Here is a 22510-nt window from a genome sequence, read left to right on the forward strand (position 1 = left end):
CAAAGACCTACTGCATCATCATCACAGAAATATATTTATCATTGTTGTCGATATCATCAATAACTTTTGATCAAGATACATTAATTGTCATGTATCGTAAAGATTTAATTTAAAAAATTAATAAATTGCAATCTTGTTTACTCGCCATTGACAATTATAAACGTACAAATACATAAAAAGAAAAACACAATACACATCATTACCGATTTGTTACTTTAATTAGTAAATTTATCAAAAGTATATATGCGATAGCGAACAATCGTCATAACACGCAAGTTACAGCGTAGTATTACAGACCAAATACAGCAGCAAGCTCATGTCATTCAGGAATCGATAATTGCATTCCATAATTGCATTCTTTCCATCATTGCCATCTAATGGGATGGCCTACTTTTCATCTTTTCCATCATTGTCATTATTGCCATCGTTGCCATCATTGTCATCCCATTTTCATCATTGCCATTATTATTACGCTATTGCCGCCACTGCTACTATTTTTATTATTGCCATCATTGCCATTTTTTTATAACATTTCCATCATTGCATTCATTCCATTATGCGATTCTATTTCCATATTGCCATTCCATTGCCATCATTAACATCGAGAACATTGTCATATTTGTCATCATTTCCACCATTACCGTCATTGCCGTCAGGCTATACATATTGTCATCATTTCCATTATTGCCATTCCATTAACATCATTGCATTCATTCCAATATTTCCATCCCATTGCCATCCCATTTCCATCATTTCCACAATTGCCATCGATTAATATCGAGAAGAATTTGATTAAAATCCGTTACTTTACTGATTAACACTTTAATACCTTATATCGTATGTTATTATATAATTCTTTATTAATTTTTTTTTGTAAAGTTTTGATTAATCTTTACGTGATATTTCGTAAAAACTGTTGAAAGGTTGTATTAAAATCAGATCAATAATCTTCACGTTTGTAAGTTAGAGAATAAAAATAATACTCAAGTATCCATATATTTCATTGATTTTTATTACATTATTATTATTATTATTATTATTATTATTATTATTTATTGTGCCATATTAATCGCGCGTATTGTCATTTGTAAATCATGCGTATGCATGTATATGCCATTGTAACATAATAAAAAAAGAGTGGGCGTTTTCTAGTCTCTCTACGTCCCTGCGCAGAAATCGTCCGAAATCCTCTTTCTGAATTTTACGGCCTAAACGTAGCACGGAAAACGTGTCGGGTTCGAGAGGGGAATGAAGAGGAGGGTATCCATAGAGATAACATCGCCGCTTGCTCCATGTCTATCACCGCGATGCTTTCTCTCTCTAACTGAAGGCCTAAACAATTAAAGGACAATCACGTTAAAAGAGAAAGAGAGAAAGAGAGAGAGAGAGAAAGAGTTGCGTCAAGATTTAAAAAAATTAAAAAAGCTAATTTTTTCAAAAGCATAATTTGAAGACATTTAAATAATAAAGAATTATGTAAAAATAAAAAGATGGTATATTTATTCGTGGAAAGACATTTATTTCTTCTTCATCATATGATGCGATGTTAATTACAATTATTTTTTAAGTACTGCGTAAAATGAATGTTTCTTTATTAAAGAACCAAATTCTCTCTGTTACTATTAAACATCTTTTTTAAGTAAAAATATGAATGTGCAAAATATGGGCATAAACGTATTGATATGTATTAATATCAATGTTAATGTAAATAATTCAGACTATAATAAATAAAAAATTACGCGAAAGTAGACGTAATTAATCATTTGTGCACATTCTCGACCCCTGTTCTGGATGCAATATACGCGATACGCGTCAGATTTTATTTGCAGCAAAATGGATGTTAGCACGGACAACAACCTACATCCATTTCTCGAGAGATGAATGTGGGTTGTTGTCCGTGCTAACATCCACACTGTTTTTAACGGCGGGTTGCAAAATGGATGTGACACGTAGTTCCCATTCTGATCAGAATAGATGTGCGTCACTAGTGTACGGGAGTTTCGAAGCGTTATAGGAAAAAGGCCGCCGTGGCCGCTCTCAGGTTCCTCTCTGGTTACGATCTCAGATTAAAGGGATGTTCTTTTTCGTCTCGAATGCAGTAGGTTTTAAACCAACTAAGTTAGATTAATGACGTCACATGTTTCATTTTAAGTTCTGATTGAATGATTTCATTATATGGAGTCTAGCCCGACTCGGATTGGATTAAAATCCACTGCATTTGAAATGCTATTAGATTTTCATTGGTTCAGAGGCTTCATGGAAAATTCACAAAATTGACAGAAATGCAGAAAATAGAACAGCAAAAGCCAATCAAAACTCGCGCTGGTAGTAAATAATAGAAAAAAAAACAGATAATACTGTTTGGTACTAGCGCGAGATTTAATTGGCTTCTGTTTTTCTATTTTCTGTTTTTCTCTCATTTTCTGTCAAGATGTGAATCCCCTTTTATGCTATGCTTATGCTTATGATATACTATGCATTTTATGTAGAACGGACTTAAAAGAAAATACGCAAATAAAATTCATTTGTTTGATCCTTTCTCATGTATATAATCGAAAATAATATATAAAATCAATTAAAATATTAATTATCGAGAATTTAATTTATAAAATAGAAAGTAAAATAATATATTATTGAGTTCTAAATATTAAATTTAGGACTCTGTCCAATTCGAACTTCAACGTTATGTTACTTATGCTCCAATGATTGTGTTCAGCAACATGTTGAAATATTCTTCTAGATTATCCAATCAGACTTTTAAATCTAAAAGAATACACCAATAACGACGAGCGCTTACTTAACACTGTTGAATTCGCTGCAGTCCACTGAATGCGATATATTATACAAAACACTGCGGTTTTTAGCATCAAGAGATAGCGTGAAATCGATATCGTAATGACGATTATTTGATAAATTAGTAAAATTAATAAATTAATTATTTTAATCAATCAAGTCTTTGGTTTTTCTTTGTGACGACACGTGAAAGACGAACATATGCGTAAAAGTTATTCCGCTGAAAACGTGGAAAAAGAAAACGGCGAAATCGGCGGAATAGAAGCCGCTACCAATCACTAACGTTCCGCAGTTCCATCATTCTGCATCCCATGTGAGCGCACCCTTACAAATATGCACCCAATTGGCGCGCTGAGCGGCGATATGTTTTAAAGTTTGTTTCATACGTCGTCAAGTATTGCCGCTTGTCGCTTGCTCCATTCGCTAGTCGTCGCTGGTCGAACGCGAGGTTCGTAAGGTAAATAATGGCGGAGCCGTACGTTGTTATTACGTGTAGGCGATAATGGTTATTTGTATCTTGGCACGTAAACGTACGAGGTATCGGTCCAATTTGAAAAGATGCGTCAGTTGAAACGCGTCCTCGCCGCGTCGCAAATGTGAAAGCGACGCCCGCGAGGCGCGAGGACGCGCAAGGGACGGACCTCCCGAGAGAAAGAGAGACAGAGCGCAAGAGTGAGCGAGAGTCTCGCGGTAGTGTCGTAATTCGAAGTAAACAGCAACAACAGTACCCGCCGCGAGTTCTCTAACGTGAGAGACGTTACGACACCCTCGTTCCGTGTTCCCGAACGGGCAGAATGAGCCGCGGATGGTACGTTGTGCGACATGAACGGTTCAGGAGGTATTTTTGATAACGCTCCCGTTACCCCCTGTGATGTGAGGAGATCCTGACGTACGTGGTGCTCGCCCACGACGTTACGTGCGCGTGTTTACTTGTGCCTGTACGGAAAATTATTCTTTCGCCGTTCATCATGGTGCACGGCAACATACCGAGCGTATACAAATATGACTTTTGGATGGAGAGGCCCGGGGACGCGCACGAGCCCGCGGTGGTGGAACTCACGTGCCTGATGCCAAACGGTGTTGTCATACCGTTTGAGATCAATCGCAATATTACCTTAGATCAGATCAAGGAGGTGAGTATGTTGTGCGTGCAGTGCACACCCAGGAACAGTGTCTTCCTTCTTTCCTTATTTGCGATAGATGTAGCAAACCTTTACCCTTTCGCTCCAAACTCTCAACTGTGATAACAATTTGCTTGGAGCATTGAACTGTACAATTGACATTTGGCCAGTTTGCTTCAAGCTTAGAGATCGCTACTTAAGACAGTACCAAGACAGTAACCTTTTTGCAGAAGAACATCACAGTTTAAAGTAAAAGGTTAAAGACTTACTGTATCTATTGTAGATCAAAACTTGAATCTTTGACTATACTATTGGAATATACATACAGGATTGTTACACAACAGAAGTGTGTGCTCAAATGTAAAAAAGTATGACTACATTCTTATCAATCATTCTTTCCTTTTTTTAAAAATCAGAATAATCTGTGTCCGATTGATTTTTATCTACAGAAGTTTCTCAAAAAGTCCCCTACTCCTTATCCATTCCTAAAAAATTCTTTGGAGTGAGGAAACTTGTGTGGAAAGGTAATCGAAATTATCAATTTTTCTACAAACAATATCAAGGTTATTTTATCAGATACCAGTGACCCAGGATTAAGTAATGTTTTTTTTTTAATTGTGAAAAGTGAACATTTTTGAAAAATTACTGTAAAAATTATTGTAAGTATTCTATTTTTATTCTAAATTAATATCTGTTTGTGTTTAAAAATTATTTTTCTCAAAAAAGTCACTTATTTAAAGAAAATTAATTTTGAGAACAGAATTGCATTATGTGCAAGCAAGATAACATTGAGTCACTTGGAGAATTATATTATTTTTACAAAATATAAAAAAATGCTTGTCTTTTTGTGATACTCGATTTTTCCCGTTTGCTCCTTATTGAAAATCATTCATTTTCTGGGTAATTTATATTTTTTTGAAGAATTTGGAATTCCTGCATTTTTTCTCAAAACTTTATATCTAAATTAGAAAACCCTAGAGTTACTTTTTTAAATATACATTTATCATAAAAAGTTACAATTTTTTTAAGTCAAATAATCAATGTGCATGATTAATCTTGGTAATAGAATCGTAATAATTAAATTATATATTTTATTTTTTATCTAAATAGCGTACAAACATTTGTTCTAGAAACTTGAAAACTATGTTCATGAATTTTTAAACGTTTTTTTAACTACTTTAAATAAACGGAAAAAAATAGTTGGACTTGAGATACCTGTATTTGTAGAAGTAAGGTGTTGGTTTTCATATTATATTGTAAGAGTTAATTTGACTAAAGCCTTAACTACATCTTGCATCCAGATTTTCTCTCCTTAAATATCCATGTTTTCTTCTTTCTATTTCTATTTCTTTGTACTTCTTTCATCTTCTGTCTCTACCTTGTGCCTAAAATTCTACTCTTTCCATTGTTCCAAGAGCTAGTTACATAGTACAAAAACAAAACATATGTTTATCTATGAATAATATTGGGTTGGCATAAAAGTAATGTTGTATTTTCTCAATACATGGTGTCATTGTGTTTTATTAAAAAGAAACATCAATCCAGATGGCTTAAATGTATGCTAATGTGATAACCTGAAACCTGTAAACATCATTCAGTGTGCAGAAATTACATGTAAAAAAGTTTGTGTTTATTCGAGATCAAAAGAAATTGTATTTTTGCTGTTTAATGTTGTTTTGCTTCTGAAAAGGGAAAAACGCAAACAAAAAAATGTGCTGTGTACAAAGACAATGCGATAATTCAACACATATGTCAGAGATGGTTTACGAAGTTTCATGCTGGTAATACGACATTCAGAGAGGAGCGCACTGGTCAATCGACTGTCGTTGATGATGATGGTGATAATGAAGATGATAATGATGATGATGATGAAATTAAGACTTAATCACGAATAATCCACGATTTACGACGCAGCAGCTTGCAGAGATAGTCCATTTATCACATACAACCGCCATCAAGCATTTGTATAAGCTGGGATGCGTGAATTTTCTTGATATTTGGATACCGTATAATTTCTGAAAAAAAATTAATCAATCTGAAAAAAATTTAACTTATGCATTTCCATCTGTCATTTGTTACTTAAATGCAACAAAGAAAAATCTATTTTTAAAACGAATCATGACGGGCGATAAAAATTGGATTTTCTACATCAATGAGAAAACAACCTTGGAAACATTGTTCAAAAAAGCTTTTAGACTTCAAAGCCTGAGCTTCATCTTCATCCCAAAAAGGTCATGCTGTGTTTTGATGAGACTAAAAGGGAGACTGTTGTGTATTATGAGTTCTTTCCAAAGAATATAAGGCTTAATTCAGACAAGTACTGGCAATTGAACAAAGTGAAGGATGCCAATACAAAAAAAAACATCCAGATTTAGTGAATAAAAAGGGCGTTTTATTTTATCAGAATAACGCCAGGCCTCATATTTCTTTAACAGCCAGAAAAAAATATACAACTGGACTGGCATATTGTATTGCACCCACAGTATATTTACAGACATTGCTCCATTGGATTACTATTTGTTATGATCGTTACAGAACTTCTTTAATGATAAGGAAGATTCACTTTTTCAAGGATTGTAAAAATTATCTTCAACAGTTTTTTGTTGAGAAAATGTTCGAGTTTTATGCAATGGGAATTATATAGTTGCCTGAGAGATGGCAAAAGGTGAAACAATGGTCATTAAATTACTGATTTAAATTGTTTTTAAAATATAAATAAATTTGCTCTATTTTTTACTAGAAATACAACATTATTTTTTATTATATTCCAACCCAATAAATATACTTCAGCAACGCACACATATTGACTGCGTTTAGCAGAAAAAGTAGTTTTGCAACTATATAAGATTTTTTAATACAACTAATTTATATATTTAGATCTGGCAGAAACTAAGAATAAGAATCATTCGTGTAAAGAATCTTACAACAGTTGCAAAGCTGGTTTTTCTGCTGAAATAAAAAATCATTCAGCATTTGCTCTAATAAAAATACTAATGTAAAGAATATGTTTGTTGTGTTTTATATTTATTTGAATGTTTATTTAAATAAAAATAAAACAATAAATTTATTTAAACAAATATGTTTTATATTTATTTAAATTTACAATTGTTTAACAGATTTATATGTGTATGTGTGAATTGTGAGCACAAGATATTTAGTCACTACATATGTAGTATTCCAAATTGTACAGTTAAAGAATTGCTAATTATGTAAAAATATAAACTGATCAATTACTTGACAGGATCTGTGGGACGAGGCTAGTAAATATCCTCTTCATGGAACGTTGAAAGACGCCCCGTCGTATGTATTTTCGTGTATTAACTCCAACGCAGAGATAGAAGAATTGCGAGATGAAACGAGACGTCTCTGTGATATAAAACCCTTTTGTTCGATATTGAAAGTTATAGAACGCGAGGGTATAAAAGATGATAGAAATTTAGACTCGAAAATTGGTAACCTAATCGGCAAGGGTTTGCACGAGTTTGTTGCCCTGAAGAATTCCGAGATCAACGACTTCAGGTGGAAGATGCGACTCCTAGGGGACGAGGTGGCGTTAAGTAGACAGAAGAGGAGCTGGACGGAAAAAATGCGTTATCAATTTCCGTCGAGGATATCGTCGTCACCTACCGTACCTAAAAATATCGAGTCCCGTTTGAAAGACGGAAATATCGTTTTAGTTACTAAATTTGAAAATTCGGAGGTAAGGCGAAATTATTTTTTACCTTTTAAAAGAGGGTACGCTGCTTGAACAAATTTTTAGACAAAATTGCTATTGTTGCAGGTATCGTTTACTTTTCAAATAGCACACACTATTACGCCTCTAAAACTACTTGAGGTAATCCTGACCAAGAGGTCAAATACTCTTAAGACTCGCGGCGACCCAAACGACTATACGCTTAAGGTTTGCGGACAGGAAGAATATTTGATTGGTGACAATATCCCTCTCATACAATTTGGTTATATTCAAGATTGCCTAGCAAAAGATGTCACACCTGTACTGGTTACGTTCAGCAAACAGAGCATACCTATGGACCAAGATAGCGCCTTCGACAATCCGGACGTGGATACGTTGCAACGCACGAAGCCATCGTCCTCTACGTTAACGTTACGTAAAAAGGGCAAGCATATCTCGGCGTGGAAAATCGAAGAACCTTTCGTTTTTACTGTGAACGGAATTTCTCGACTTAACTGCGATCGTATTATAGAGGTATGTATCTCGGTTTTTCTGGAATTTCTTTTGAAATAAGATTACTTGGGTTTTGTATACTTTGAATTCATTTCTGTTTTTTGTATCTGTTGCATATAGATTGGACTGCAAGCTGGCCTTTTCCACGGTGGCAAATCCCTATGCGAAAGTCAGAAAACCAAAGAAATTACTGTAAGTGCCGACGGTAGTTGCGAATGGGAAGAAACTCTCAAATTCGACATTAAAGTCAGAGATATACCGCGGATGGCACGGCTGTGTTTTGTATTATACGAAATCAGTAAAACTGCAAAAGGTTTAAAGAGTAGAAAACTCATTAAGGATTCGAAGCAGGAATTCTTCATAAATCCTCTATGTTGGGCGAATACGACGGTATATGACTTCAAATCGCAGTTAAAAACGGGTGCTATGACATTATACACGTGGACGTATGCGGATGATATACAAAATGACGATTTACTTCATCCTCTCGGGACAGTAGTCTCCAATCCACATTTAGACAGAGCAGCTGCTCTAATGTTGACGTTTCCAAAGTAATTTATTTGCTTTTGAATCTACAGTGACAATAATACTTGCACAATATTATCATTATGCATTACATCTGCTTATTATTTTACAGTTATGGAAAAGATCAATGTGTCCTATATCCTACGCCGGAGAAAATGGTAGAATATGCCCAAACAATGCGAGAACAATCTAACGAACGCTTGGCTAAAGATTTAAATATGGAGGAGTCCGATGTTAGGCAACAATTAGATCAACTGAGATTACTAACCGACAGGGATCCGCTGCATGAATTACACGAACAAGAGAAGAAGACGATGTGGGTGTTGAGGCATCATTGTCTTCGCGAAATCCCGACGCTCTTGGCTAAACTGTTACAGTGTGTTGAATGGAATGATCATAGGTAAGAAATCAATTAATCGATTGCTTTATAAAGTTGCATTAGAAAGGCGAGAAAACAAGTTATGACTCGCATGAACATTTGTAGAGAAGTTGCGGAGGCTACTGCGCTTATACAACAATGGCCGAAACTGCCAGTAGAGAAAGCGTTGGAGCTGTTAGATTACGCTTACGCTGATCAAAACGTCAGAAATTTTGCCGTTCGTTGTTTAAAAGACGTTACCGACGACGATCTCAGCCTCTACCTGTTGCAACTGGCTCAAGCTTTAAAACATGAGAATTATTTGGCGTCTCCTCTGACGGAATTTCTCTTAAAGCGAGCACTTAATAATAGGAGGATAGGCCACTTTTTATTTTGGCATCTCAGGTCAGTGGTAACAGCATTTTGTATGCAATTTGTATTATTTATTATAATTTTTTCATAATATTATGTGTTAGTTTTTTTTCTAAAACGAATTGCAATCATCTCATATTCTTTTACTGAAAACGGAATTTTTTAAATTATTTAATCAAGTAAACATTTATAAACTGAGGTACATATGATGAGACAGTCGAGATAAAATGGCGAGTCGACTGTTTGTGTATATAAAACCTCATGCGAATATCTTTATCCCTTATATTTTATAATTTATTATTCATCGCTTGTTTCTCGAAAACTGTATTAGGTCAGAAATGAAGGTTGGCGCAGTGTCCGTTCGTTTTGGCCTCATACTGGAAGCATATTGCAGAGGAAGTCAACAGCACATGATATCATTATCTAAGCAGGTGACATGTTTGGACAAATTGAAAAGTATCTCGAAGCAAGTGAAGATGAAAAAGGATCGCAAGGCGGCCCTTCAAGGCTTTCAGGACATCATACAAGAACCACACTGCCAGGAGGCGATCACCGACATTCTTAATCCTCTTGACCCGAGTTTCAGATGGAATCACATCAAGTGAGTTTTATTCACCATTCCCGTCTCTCTTATTGAATGTAGTTATTTCTCACGTTTCTTATCACTTTCTATGTTTTTTCTTTTTATCAGAATCGAAAAATGTCGAGTAATGGACAGTAAGATGCGCCCGCTGTGGTTAGTTTTCGAGAACAGTGATCCTTCCGGCGAAGACGTTTTCTTAATCGTTAAGCACGGAGACGACTTGAGACAAGATATGTTGACACTTCAGATGTTACGTATTATGGATAAGCTCTGGAAGAAGGAGGGCTTGGATTTACGTATGAATCCGTACGGTTGCATATCTATGGAGAATAGTATCGGGATGATAGAGGTGGTGCTAAATGCAGAGACAATCGCAAACATTCAGAAGGAAAAGGGCACGTTTTCCGCAACGGCGGCCTTCAGGTGAACAATGCGTTACGAGACATCGATATAATTTGACATATATGTATATAAAACAATCAACTTGTTTTACAATTTCCTTTGTCTGTATTTACAGGAGAGGTTCCTTGTTAGCTTGGTTAAAAGATTATAATCATACGGAGGCGGCGTTAAATAAAGCGATCGAAGAATTTACTTTGAGTTGTGCTGGTTACTGCGTAGCGACGTACGTTCTCGGGATAGCCGACCGACATTCTGACAATATAATGATTAAAAAGACTGGACAACTATTTCACATCGATTTTGGTCACATTCTGGGCCACTTCAAGGAGAAATTCGGATTCAGACGCGAACGAGTACCCTTCGTTTTGACCAACGACTTCGTACACGTGATAAACAAAGGTCAAACGAAGAAGGGGCACGCCGCCGAGTTTCAAAGATTTCAGAATTATTGCGAGCAAGCATTTTTAATTCTACGCCAACACGGTGGACTTATACTGTCTCTGTTCGCCATGATGATATCTACCGGGCTGCCCGAATTGTCGTCGGAGAAAGATCTGAATTATCTTAGAGATACTTTGGTACAGTGGCTATGAGATATATTAATATATGTTACAATTAGGCGGTATAACAGATACATTTAAATAATACATTTAAATATGATTTACAGGTCCTAGAAATGTCCGAAAGCGAAGCGCAAAAGCATTTTAGAAGCAAATTTGACGAGGCCCTCTGTAATTCGTGGAAAACGTCGTTAAATTGGGCGTCGCATAATATGTCCAAGAACAATAAGACGTTGTGAATAGCAACAATCGCTGAATAGCGTGAAAGATCCTATATATTCAAGAACACTGTCATAACGTCGTCCAATGTTACGTCGCGCTACAAAGTGCGACGTTAAGATGAACGCTGTGACACATTTGACGAGCACGCCGCACGTTTAACGCTGCTTGTTCGAGACTGAAGGATTAAAAAAAAAGGAAGCTGCCGCTTCCGACGAGCGTCGTGTCGTCAGGATTGGAAATCGACGACCGTAACCAGTATTGGAGACTGTAATAAAACGATCGTTGCCGAGTATCAATGAACTTGTATTGTCGAGAGGTAATTTAGTAGAATGGTTTGTCGAGACTCGGATACATTTGTACAGTTTTAGAGTTCTACTTTGTGCAGCACAAGCAGTCGGTGCCTACGTTCCATATGACAGTACTTTTTTTAACCGCGGACGTATGGTACATATCAATTGAACTACAAGAATCTTCTTCTAAGTTCTCGGTTAAAACACTCGGTTTATAAGACATTTTTAGTTTCAATTAATTGATCTTAATTCGAAATTGTTAAAATTGGTCTTACAAGCTAAGACAGAATTATTTTTTGTTAGACAATTAAATCTCGTTAAGTTGGTTAGTATTCTAAAATCGTTTATCACGATACGCCGAAAGCCTGTGATGTTACACGAATGTTATTTGCAACAACAAACCGCTAAATATCTCATTGCCGTCTCGTTAACATAAAGAAACTGATTTTGACTCTCTACACGTAACGAAATAGAGGCATTTGTTGTATTGGATTTATCGCTAACGTAATAATGAAAAGACATGCGCCGTAACGTTGTTTAATTCGATAAAAGCGAAAGGATGATCGTTTAGATAACGGGTGATGCGGTTTATTCCGCACCATTGGCAATGACAGTGTGATAATCTAAAGCAATATATATTTTGCGAAATTGTCCACGACAGTACCGGTAAAAGTATCACGACCAAACGATCGGCCTGGGACGATCTTAATCGAAATAGTTAAGTGTACTTACAATTCGCTGGCTAGTGCGATTGTACGTGCGACAAATTAAATTTTATAGTACAAATAGTTATACTGTGTTTTCCAAAACCGGCTTCGATCTCTACTGAAATTCTTTCCGGTGATCTTCGGTGGAATATGGATTGAAATCGCAATCACAATATAATTTATTTGTTCATCGGTCTTCTTATTTTTCTTTGATTCATAATTATTTGTATAAAATTCGTTGTGTCACATATAACGCCGTACCTCAGACTCTGGCCGTCGAATTGTGACTATAGCTGTATGTTAACGAGTCAAACAAATAGATTTGAAATAATTGAGTATTTCGTTTAAACACGATTGTACGAAGACCTGCGAATTAATTGCCGATTTGCGCTCTGCCGACCGAAGATATTTTTCTTACAATTATTTTCTTACGTTTACATTCAAAAGTTCGCATCTCGTTTAACGGAAAAAAATGACGATGTATTTCCTGCTGTGGTGACTGGTTAAAATTTCTTAATTATCATCACGCGTGATATCGTGTTTTTGAAATACATATACGCGAAAAAAAAACGTAACGAAAGAAAACCACTACGAGAGATATATATTTTGATAAATATACTGCAATATATTATTATTATCCACATATTAGCGATAGTTAAATCAATAGGCCATTCATACTTCAGCGCTGTCCTACGTAATAGACCGCTACGCTTTCTAAAACGGCTCTAAAACGCACGACCGTACGCGCGCTCCTCACAATGTAAGATAAGATAATGATCTCTAATACACTAGGAAGAAATAAATAATGTTGCAGACTGCGTCAATGCTGCATATATCCATATCATCATCCTCTTCTCTTACTAGCGCATTACGTTTCAATTGTCGTACGAAGAAGAAAAGGACACTTCATACACATAACATTATAGTTACACGTATAGTTACACGTATATGCATCTCCTGATTTTACTTCTCAATACCGCTTTTGATTTCTTTATAGACGGATTTGCGCGGGTCCTACCAGAGCGTAGATAGGGCGAGGTAAATACACACGGGAACCGATGGAGAGGGGCACACGTTCCTCCAGCCAATCTCCGTGCGCGTATATACCGTGTACGCACGTTCTTTCACATCGTACGCAGGTGTACACGTATCCGTGATACCGCAATCCCGGGGAAAAGAAGCCGGCTTGTTCGTCGAACGTATTTTTCCGTTACACACTATCTCGGGCAGTAATCTATTTTTTTTTTTTTTATCGTCTCGCCGCAGTACCAGAACATGTAATTTTATACAAAACGTGCATAGATCTTCTGTATTGGTCAGTGTCTGTTGTAAATAAAAAAGAAACCAACTTTGAAGCCTGAATTTTCTTAATTGCGATTTATTTCGGAGAATTGATATAATCGGCGTTATGCGAATTATTGAAGATACGGAAAAACGTTTTGCTTATTATTAAAGACTGTTGTATTTTTTAATTCAGTGTTAGAACTTGACGGTGCGTCGAAGAGACGAGCGAAGTCATAAGAAATGACGGCTACCGAGGAAACGGAGCCATTGATATCAACGTCGACGATATCTTCCGTCAGTAAGACCCAAAGAGTCACTTATCACACAATTTCATTCGTAAGTACAACAAGCAAGATACTTATATTATATGGCACAATTGGCTGCGTTTCAATGCGGTATGCAAGCGAATTGTCGTAGCGATCCTGTGACAGAAATAGTTTTTAGTTGAAATGCTCTTACACATTTTTATTGGAACTTATTTTATGTGCGCTAAGCAAGATGGTTAACTTATAATCTTAAGACAAGTTTCATGTCTTGAGTCTTTGTCCAGTAACACACAATAACTGTCTTGTGTTTCAAGTCTTGAAAGTTCACAAACAGAATCTCTTTTTAGTTTAAGACTTGAGACACAAGACGGTTATTGTGGGCTACTAAGGACAAAGACTTAAGTCATAAAATATGTCTCGAGATAATAAAAATCAGCCATTCTGCTTAGGCCCTTACATGTTTTATTCTCGTTCACTGCACACCCGTGATAACTCTTTTGTACAGACGGTCATATGGCTTCGTCAGGTTCGGTTGTCTGATCGATGACATAAAAATTAAGTTTCCTCTTTCTGAGGGAAGACAAGAAGTTTATATGCTTACCATTACAAAATTGTCTAGATAACCACCTAGATAATTGAAGAAATAGCTTTATCTTATTTTTATCTAGATAATTATAATGTGTACTGTCCTTATCTTTATCTTAGATGAAAGAAGTGTTATCATTTTTAAATTATATTTATTATATTTTTATTTCAAATTGTATTTATATATTATAATTATCTAAGATAATGTAAATAATAACAAGAATGAGAGAAATATTGTTTTTAGCCTCAAATTATCATTTATTCTAACAAAAGAAGTTTTCAAATAGATAACAGTTGGGTTGCAAAATTCCTTGACAGAACCGAAAATCTAGTAGTATGTAAGGTGAACTGGCAATATATTAGAATGCAGTCCAAATTGCACAGATCAACTAGTACTTTACAATAGTACAATATGAAAATTGCTTCAACTTTATAAATTTGAAAACTTTTTAAGAAATCTGTCAGTCAATATATAATGTGAGTTACATTATATATTTCTCCTATTTTTTAATTTTGATTTTTATTTGCATATTAATTCAAATATAAAGAAGAATATTATTTGTCCAAATTATCTCAAATCTATAAATTCGGAAACTTTTACAAAAAATTTTGTCAGTTATTATATAATGTGTATATTTAATCTATTTTTCAACTTTGACTTTTATTTGTGTATTAACTCAAATCCAAAGAAGAATATTTCTTGTCAGAGTAAATTATTTGAAGAACTTTTTTTTTAAAAATAAAGATTTAGACATATAAATATATAAAAATATGAATATATTGTTGTCCTAAATTGTTTTATTAGTGACATTATTTTAAAATTATCTAGACAAAGCTATATATAATTTTATCTTTTATCTAGCTAAATAAATTAAAATTAAATCAATTCATGATCAGTTAATTCATGATGCCATTATTGTGCAATATTTGCACAATGTGCCCCATAAGGATTGGAAACATCTTGACTCTTCGTCTGATGCTATTTAATGATTTTTTATTTTGCTTCTAGATATGTTTTTAAATATACTGCATGTCGCAGATTTTAGAGACATTTCTGTTGCAACATTTTGTATGACATTTTGCAGAATACTTCCAGAAATGTTGCATATAAAATGTGAAAGGTTGAAACCTTCCTATAAACTTTCCGCGACAATAATCTGTGCTGTATGTGTACGTTTACGATCGTTGTAGGAAGATAACGAAAGAGATGCGTTGCGCGACGAAAGCCCAGAAAACTCATTTGATCTTAAACCGATTCCGACCGCGTCGACAGCCGCTGATTTCAACAACGAAAGTTTCGGCAACAGCATTACGTATACATGGAGCGATGTGAACGTGTATTACAGCGTGAAAAATGACAAAATTTGGGATCGGTTGTTGTTCAGAACCAGAAAATCTGTCGTGCAGAAACATATATTAAAAGATGGTAAGAAGAAAGAGGATAGCTTCTTGCTTTTTTTTAAATATACATGTTTACATCTGAATAAAATATTTCTGGCGAAAGTTTTTCTTGGAATCTTCTATTTTCAGAATTTCGATATAAATTTATAATTTTTCAGATAATTTCTCAAATTTTTTACACAAATAGAAATACTTTTCAGAAATACTGAGAAAAAAGTTTACGTCCTTATTAGAATTTCTTTATACATATATGTAAAAATTGTGAAATATTTAAAAAAAAAACAGAAAAATTTTAAAAATGTTTTATTCTACAATTTCCAAAAAAAACTTGTAAAATTTGAAGAAGTTTAAGGTATTTTTTTAGAAATATTCATAAATTTGAAATATTCTTAAAAAAACATTATGAGATGTGAGAATTCCTTTCGTCATTTCATTTTAGTCTTTACTTTATTTGGAAGTAAATCATTTTAGTGTGCGGAGTGGCTTATCCTGGCGAACTGCTCGTAATCATGGGTGCGTCGGGTTCAGGCAAGACAACTTTATTGAATGCATTGACGTTCCGTTCGACACGCAGATTATCCGCGTCCGGTCTGATGGCTGCCAACGGCCAGAGGATATCGCCAGGTGTCCTTACCTCCAGGATGGCTTATGTTCAACAAAACGATCTGTTCATTGGCACGCTGACCGTGACGGAACACTTGATGTTCCAGGCGGCAGTGCGGATGGATCGGCAAATCCCTCGTCTCCAGAGAATTAAGCGGGTTAATGAGGTCATTGACGAGGTAGTTTGATCGTGCGGTCATAAATATATCAGTGGGCATTCTCACTTTAGGCATGCAAGCGAGAAGATCCACGATTATTCGCTCGCTAATTACTTTTATTATTAAACTTTTCATCCAGTAAGCGAAAATGGTTGATAATGAAAATGGTTTGAAAATTTTATCCCATTTAAATCCATTTTAAATGCATTTCTATTCGATAATACGAATGCAGTTGTCAATGTTTCTGAAAAATGGATTAAAATATTTGCAAAAACTGATATACATTTTTTAATGAAAACTTTATCTCAAAATGGATTTAGATGGTTTGAAATAATGCATTTTTCTCTAAACTTTTTAGAGTGGAATCTCACTTTAGCTGGAACCAAAAAAGTTTTTATTTAAAAATGTGTATCGTGTTTTTTCAAATATTTGAATTTATTTTAATACTATCAGAAGCATTGACAGTATTTTATGAACACTCACAGTCATTGAAACTTCCAGCAAACGAAATGATAGAAATTAATAGAAATGAATTCATTTCGACATTTTCGAATTTGCGCTTCAGATTTTTCAAATCCATTTAAATCCAAAAATAATATAATTTGTTTCCTAATATTTCTGCACATAAATCCGTTCGAATTGCAAATAATGAATAGTTCATTTCGCATTTCAATTCATTTGAATTCAAAAATAATATAATAGGGACATAAATCCATCCGAATTCAAAATAATGATTAGCTCATTTTGTATTTCAATCTATTTGAGTCCATTTGAATTCAAAAGTACTCGAAAACTCTAAAACGCGAACTCAGATAAATTGAAATAAATTGCAATTTTCAAATCATTTGCATTTATTTTCGTTTGCTGAGCTTGCCAGTCGGCTAAATTTTCATTCTTTGGGTGTGAGATTTCTTGGAGTGAGATTCCACTCCGAAGGAATTAAAAAAAGTTTTGAGTAGCATTCATTTTCACGGGAAAACCTTTTCGGATTTAATTAGATTGAAAAAACTGCATTTCTTTCCTGCAGTTCTACCCAGAATTTTGACTTGAATTCACGATTCACTTTTTAAGGTCACTCTTAATTTTGGATTGAAAGGCACAGAAAATATGCTTTCATTCAATTCCTATAAATCGATACAAAGGTATTGGGGTTTGAAATGAATTCAGATTTTAAGAGTACGCATTGGCGAACGTTAAAATGAATTCCTTTTTCAATCCATTTTAATTCATTTTCGTTTACCGCGGAAACAGCTTGCCCTTTCCAACTGTCGAAATACCAAGATTGGGATACCGGGCAGGGTGAAGGGCCTTTCGGGAGGCGAGATGAAGAGACTGTCATTCGCCTCTGAAGTATTGACCGATCCTCCGTTGATGTTCTGCGACGAACCGACGTCGGGCTTGGATTCCTTCATGGCCCATCAGGTTGTCTCCATTCTGAAAGCGTTAGCGGGTGAGTTCGAGCCGATAAAGGTGCCTTACATCCATGTCAGATTAGAGATCGAGATTGAGATTGGATTGGAATTTGGCCAATTAAAGCAAACTTCATTAAACTTGAGATTGATTTTCTTTATTCCGATTAAATTCCCATCCAATCTCAATTTTAATCTCCAGTCTGATACGAGCTTTACGGGCAAAGCTACATTCTGCAGCCAGCGTATAGAGGATTGATGAATAAACGATTCGACAGCACGTGGTAAAACAATCGTCGCCACTTTACATCAACCCTCTTCGGAGGTGTTCGCTCTGTTCGACAAGATTCTGCTGATGGCCGAGGGAAAAGTCGCCTTCATGGGCACAGCCGCGCAAGCTTGTGCTTTCTTCAAAACGTAAGTTCGCTATAAAAAGCTCATCTCCAAACCGCTTTAAATCCGCATTCTGTCGCAGGCTCGGTGCCGCGTGTCCCAGCAATTACAACCCCGCTGATTTCTTCGTGCAAGTGTTGGCCGTGGTGCCGGGACGCGAGTTGACTTGCAGGCACGCGATCGAAACAACGTGCGACGCTTTCCAGAAAAGCGTACACGGTGCGCATCTCGCGCAAGAGGCCGAGGCCGTCCACGGCGAGTTTGAGAATTCCCTCAAGCGGTTCAAGTACCCCAAGAATTCCGACCGGTCGCTTTACAAAGCAAATTGGTGCGAACAGTTCCGCGCGGTTCTATGGCGATCCTGGCTGACGGTGATCAGGGAGCCGATCCTCGTTAAAGTCCGCCTTCTACAGACCATCGTACGTTTCCCTCCGTTATTCATCTATTTACACGCATACACGTACGCACACAACTGAAAAGATAATTAAAATAAAGGAAGGTTGGGCAAGTTTACAACTTTTAATTTAACTTAATTTGAATAATTTAATTTTTAACTTTATTTTATTATTTTTAAAGCACTTATATAAACTTTCATTTATTACCATTTTTCTTAAATTAAATATTTATGTAAAAGAAAAATAATGATAAGAGAAAAAATACATTCTCACTTAAAAAACAATATTTCTTTGTTATTTTATATAAAACTAACGTAATAATAGTTAAAGTCTAAAGATCAGTCATTGAAGTATACTACATATAACAGCTGACACAAGATCGTCGTGTACATGTAAAAATTTAGTATTCAATCGAGATTTAGACGTTTCCACCCTGGTTTGGATAATCTTCACTAAAAATCAAAGAGTAAAATAACTAAAGATAGAAATATTTGGGTCAAGACCATCGTAATTAATAAGAACGAAAATCTTCGTTAAGTTGAATTCAATAAAATCGCTTAAAAGAAGGTGATGATAACTATAATGAAACTGTCAATAAATTAAAAAATAATGCGATTAATGATCAATAATTATATAAACTTAATTTACAAATAAAATATTAAATTTGTTTGATGATCCATATTGAAATTGTTTAGAGTAATCTTGTGTTTAAAAATTTCGAATTTCTAATTTAATATGAATAATGCTTTTCAAAATTAACTTTTAATTTAATCTTAAGTTAATTTAATCTTGAAGCAACTTTTAATTATCTTCTCGATCTCTTGATTAATAAAATAATTAAAAGTTCTCTTTATACTCCTTGACATGTCTGTTTATTTGCACTGGCGAATAATCTCGCAATTGATAAGCGGGATGAAAATAGAGGGCAAAAAAATTTGCATTTTCTATCGCAGATGGTCGCGCTGTTGATTGGCGTCGTTTACTTCGGTCAACAAATAGATCAAGACGGCGTGATGAACATCAACGGCGCTTTATTCATCTTCCTTACCAGTATGACTTTCCAGAATGTCTACGCAGTCGTTAACGTGAGACTTTAAGACGTAACGCATAAACGAACCGTTCTTGTAATTTCGTCTTGGTGAAAAAAATTATCATGTATTTAATATTTTTAAGAATTTTTCATATTTAAAATCTTTTTAATAAAGATTGTTGAAAAAATAATATAAAAATTTCTTTAGATTTTATAAGTTTTTCTCAGAAATTATAAAATGAGAAATGAAAAATTGCAAAATATTGCAAAATTCACTTTTAATTCTAGAAAGGTGTAAATTTTCTTACTTCTGAAGTGTTTCAATTAGTATAAAAAAAAAATCTGAGAAATTTTCTAAAATGTTAAAAAATTATTAATCAAAAGTTTTGAAAAATTCTTTAATTGACAGGGTTGGATAATAACTAGTTAAAAAGTTAAAAACTTTTAACTTAATTTTTACTTTTTTAATTTTTTTCATTAACTCTTTTCCCAAGTCAAACATTTATATAAAAGAAAAAAAATTGAAAGAGAAAATACAATTCTATATAAAAATACAATATTTTTTTGTTATTTTATATAAATTTAATTTACAAATAAAATATTAAAAATATCATGATCCATAGGTTATCATTGCTTTTAAGTAATTTAACTTTAAAAAAATTACGAATTTCTAATTTAATATAAATAATGCTTTTCAAAATCAACTTTTAATTTAAATAAATTTAATCTTAACGTAACATATAATCAAGTTTAAATTAATTGTATAAGCTATTAACATTAACTCGATTTAGTTAAGATATATTCACTTACCTTGGAAATTGACAGAGAGAAATTTGAGAAAAAATTGTATCAAAAAATTCCAAGACAAAATTTCGCCAAAACGATTCTGATAATTATCAAAAACAACGAAACCAAGACACGCCCGTATTGTGTTCAGGTGTTCTGCGCAGAGTTACCGATATTTCTTCGCGAGCACAAAAATGGTATGTATCGCACCGATGTCTACTTCATCTGCAAAACGCTGGCGGAAGCGCCGATATTTTTGGCAATGCCGCTGGTCTTCACCGCCGTCGTTTATCCTATGATCGGTCTCTACCCGGGTGTGAAGCACTTCTTCATCGCTGTTGGTGTAGTAGATCTCGTAGCCAACGTGTCAATTTCATTCGGTAATTGAGACTTTTATACAAAAACGTTCGCATCGCATCGATTTTTTTTGTTCTTTCTTTTTTTTTTTAATGATCGTTCAAAATTTCGTTTCTCTCACAGGCTATTTGATATCCTGCATCAGCAACAATTCTACTACGGCCCTTTCCGTCGGTCCTCCGGTTTTAATACCGTTCTTACTTTTTGGTGGCTTTTTCCTGAATACAGTGTGAGTATCTCAAATTCATTTCGAACAGTAATGCATAAAACACTGATTGAAATACTTGATTTTTTTGCGCGTAATAGGTCCATACCGTCCTACTTGGTGTGGTTCTCGTATTTATCTTGGTTTCGTTACGGCAACGAGGCACTTTTGATCAACCAGTGGTCAGAGATCGATTCAATAGCGTGCACCAGAAGCAACGTGACGTGTCCAAAATCGGGGCGCATGATTCTCCAAACTTTCAATTTCAAAGAGGAGGACCTCTGGCTGGACATCGTCTGCTTGTTCGCCCTCATAGTAGCGTATCGCTTCTTAGCATTTCTCGCGCTACTGTCGAAAACTCGCCGATCAAAGTAATTATCGTCGTTCTCATTTTCTGTTATTTTATTAATTTTAAAGATGTCTGTAAAAAACAACGGTTTCCTGTAATGTGCTGCGTGTATTTTTAATAAAAAAATTTTAATAAAATTCTTATGTGTTGTACCTGATTGCTTCCTGATGGCTTCCGCCATTAAAACCGAGAAAGTATAGAGGTCTTGTGTGTGGATATCTGAAAGATACCTTATTAATATTATTCTTCAAGATTTTTTTAAAAGACGTCTAGAAGTCTAAAGGACATTTTAAAATATATTTTTTATTTGATCTCCACAGAGATGTCTTTTATATTTCTAATAATAATTAATATTTGAATAAGACTGAGATTTGTACACTGAGAAGATAATTGTTAACTTGACTAAATTTTTCAACTTAATTAAATTTCTTCAACTCAAGTATCTAAGTTGAATTAAATTCTTTCAATTTATTTAAATATTTAATTTAAATACGTAATATTTGAATTAAAGATTTTAATTAAATTAAAATTTTACTTAACAATTATTTTTTAGTGTATAAAACAATTTAAATCAAAAAAGTGTCATACAAGGTCATAAGACATTTTAGTGTTGAAATAGTGTTTCTTCTATAATTTTACAGTTCTAAATTTTTTTTAACTGCGAGACCGTTACATTCAATTAAAAACCCAGTTCTTAAATTGATTCAGAAAAGTAATATCAGAAAATTAAATTATAAATTTAAATTTAATTTAATTAATCTTAGCTAGTTAGCATCAGTAATATTAAATTGACAATTAACTTGCTAACTAACATCTAAGATCCCCAAACTAAATTTAATTTAAAATTATTGAGAAGATCGAAGTTGACGTGTGATGACCGCAAAAGGCTATGTACCTAATGGGAACTTTGAAAAAAAACGTGTCTCGATGAAACAACGTGGTGCCGTTACCACCTACATGCCGGCGCGGCGTTTCCTGTGTATCGGAGCTGACTACTCTTTCGCATCTAGATTTTATTACAAACCGGTTGCCATACATACCGTGCGACCGCATGTACGATACCAGGGACATGATAAACAATTTCTCGTATGCCGTAAGAAAAAAAAAAAAAAATAGGACATCGCGCGAGATCTAGATTCTCATTACCATTTGCTTCGATCTCGCGACATG

The 22510-nt window shown here is 34.6% G+C and overlaps 2 protein-coding genes across 3 annotated transcripts; both read left to right on the forward strand.

The window, feature by feature from the left end:
- Window positions 1–3204: 3204 nt before the first annotated feature.
- LOC105205485 (phosphatidylinositol 4,5-bisphosphate 3-kinase catalytic subunit delta isoform) lies at window positions 3205–13481 on the forward strand. The gene is made up of 10 exons (XM_011174850.3): window positions 3205–3926; window positions 7156–7614; window positions 7696–8121; window positions 8221–8651; window positions 8738–9025; window positions 9110–9388; window positions 9687–9956; window positions 10047–10361; window positions 10456–10918; window positions 11008–13481. The coding sequence occupies exons 1-10, from the start codon at window positions 3762–3764 to the stop codon at window positions 11137–11139; spliced, it is 3228 nt and encodes a 1075-aa protein (XP_011173152.1). The 5' UTR covers window positions 3205–3761; the 3' UTR covers window positions 11140–13481.
- LOC105205484 (protein white) lies at window positions 11310–21477 on the forward strand. 2 transcript variants are annotated; one of them, XM_011174849.3, is made up of 11 exons: window positions 11310–11438; window positions 13597–13739; window positions 15446–15680; window positions 16127–16437; window positions 17668–17866; window positions 18104–18242; window positions 18301–18637; window positions 19567–19698; window positions 20581–20809; window positions 20910–21015; window positions 21093–21366. In XM_011174849.3, exons 2-11 carry the CDS (start codon window positions 13644–13646, stop codon window positions 21364–21366), a joined length of 2058 nt encoding a protein of 685 aa, XP_011173151.2. In that variant the 5' UTR covers window positions 11310–11438; window positions 13597–13643. The 2 variants fall into 2 exon arrangements, with proteins under 2 accessions (XP_011173151.2, XP_025995609.2); XM_026139824.2 differs by lacking the exon at window positions 11310–11438 and having other exon boundaries at window positions 13644–13739; window positions 21093–21477.
- The last annotated feature ends 1033 nt before the right edge of the window (window positions 21478–22510 follow it).

The sequence above is a fragment of the Solenopsis invicta genome, chromosome 15 (assembly GCF_016802725.1).
Source record: "Solenopsis invicta isolate M01_SB chromosome 15, UNIL_Sinv_3.0, whole genome shotgun sequence".
In the NCBI taxonomy this organism is placed as follows: domain Eukaryota; kingdom Metazoa; phylum Arthropoda; class Insecta; order Hymenoptera; family Formicidae; genus Solenopsis; species Solenopsis invicta.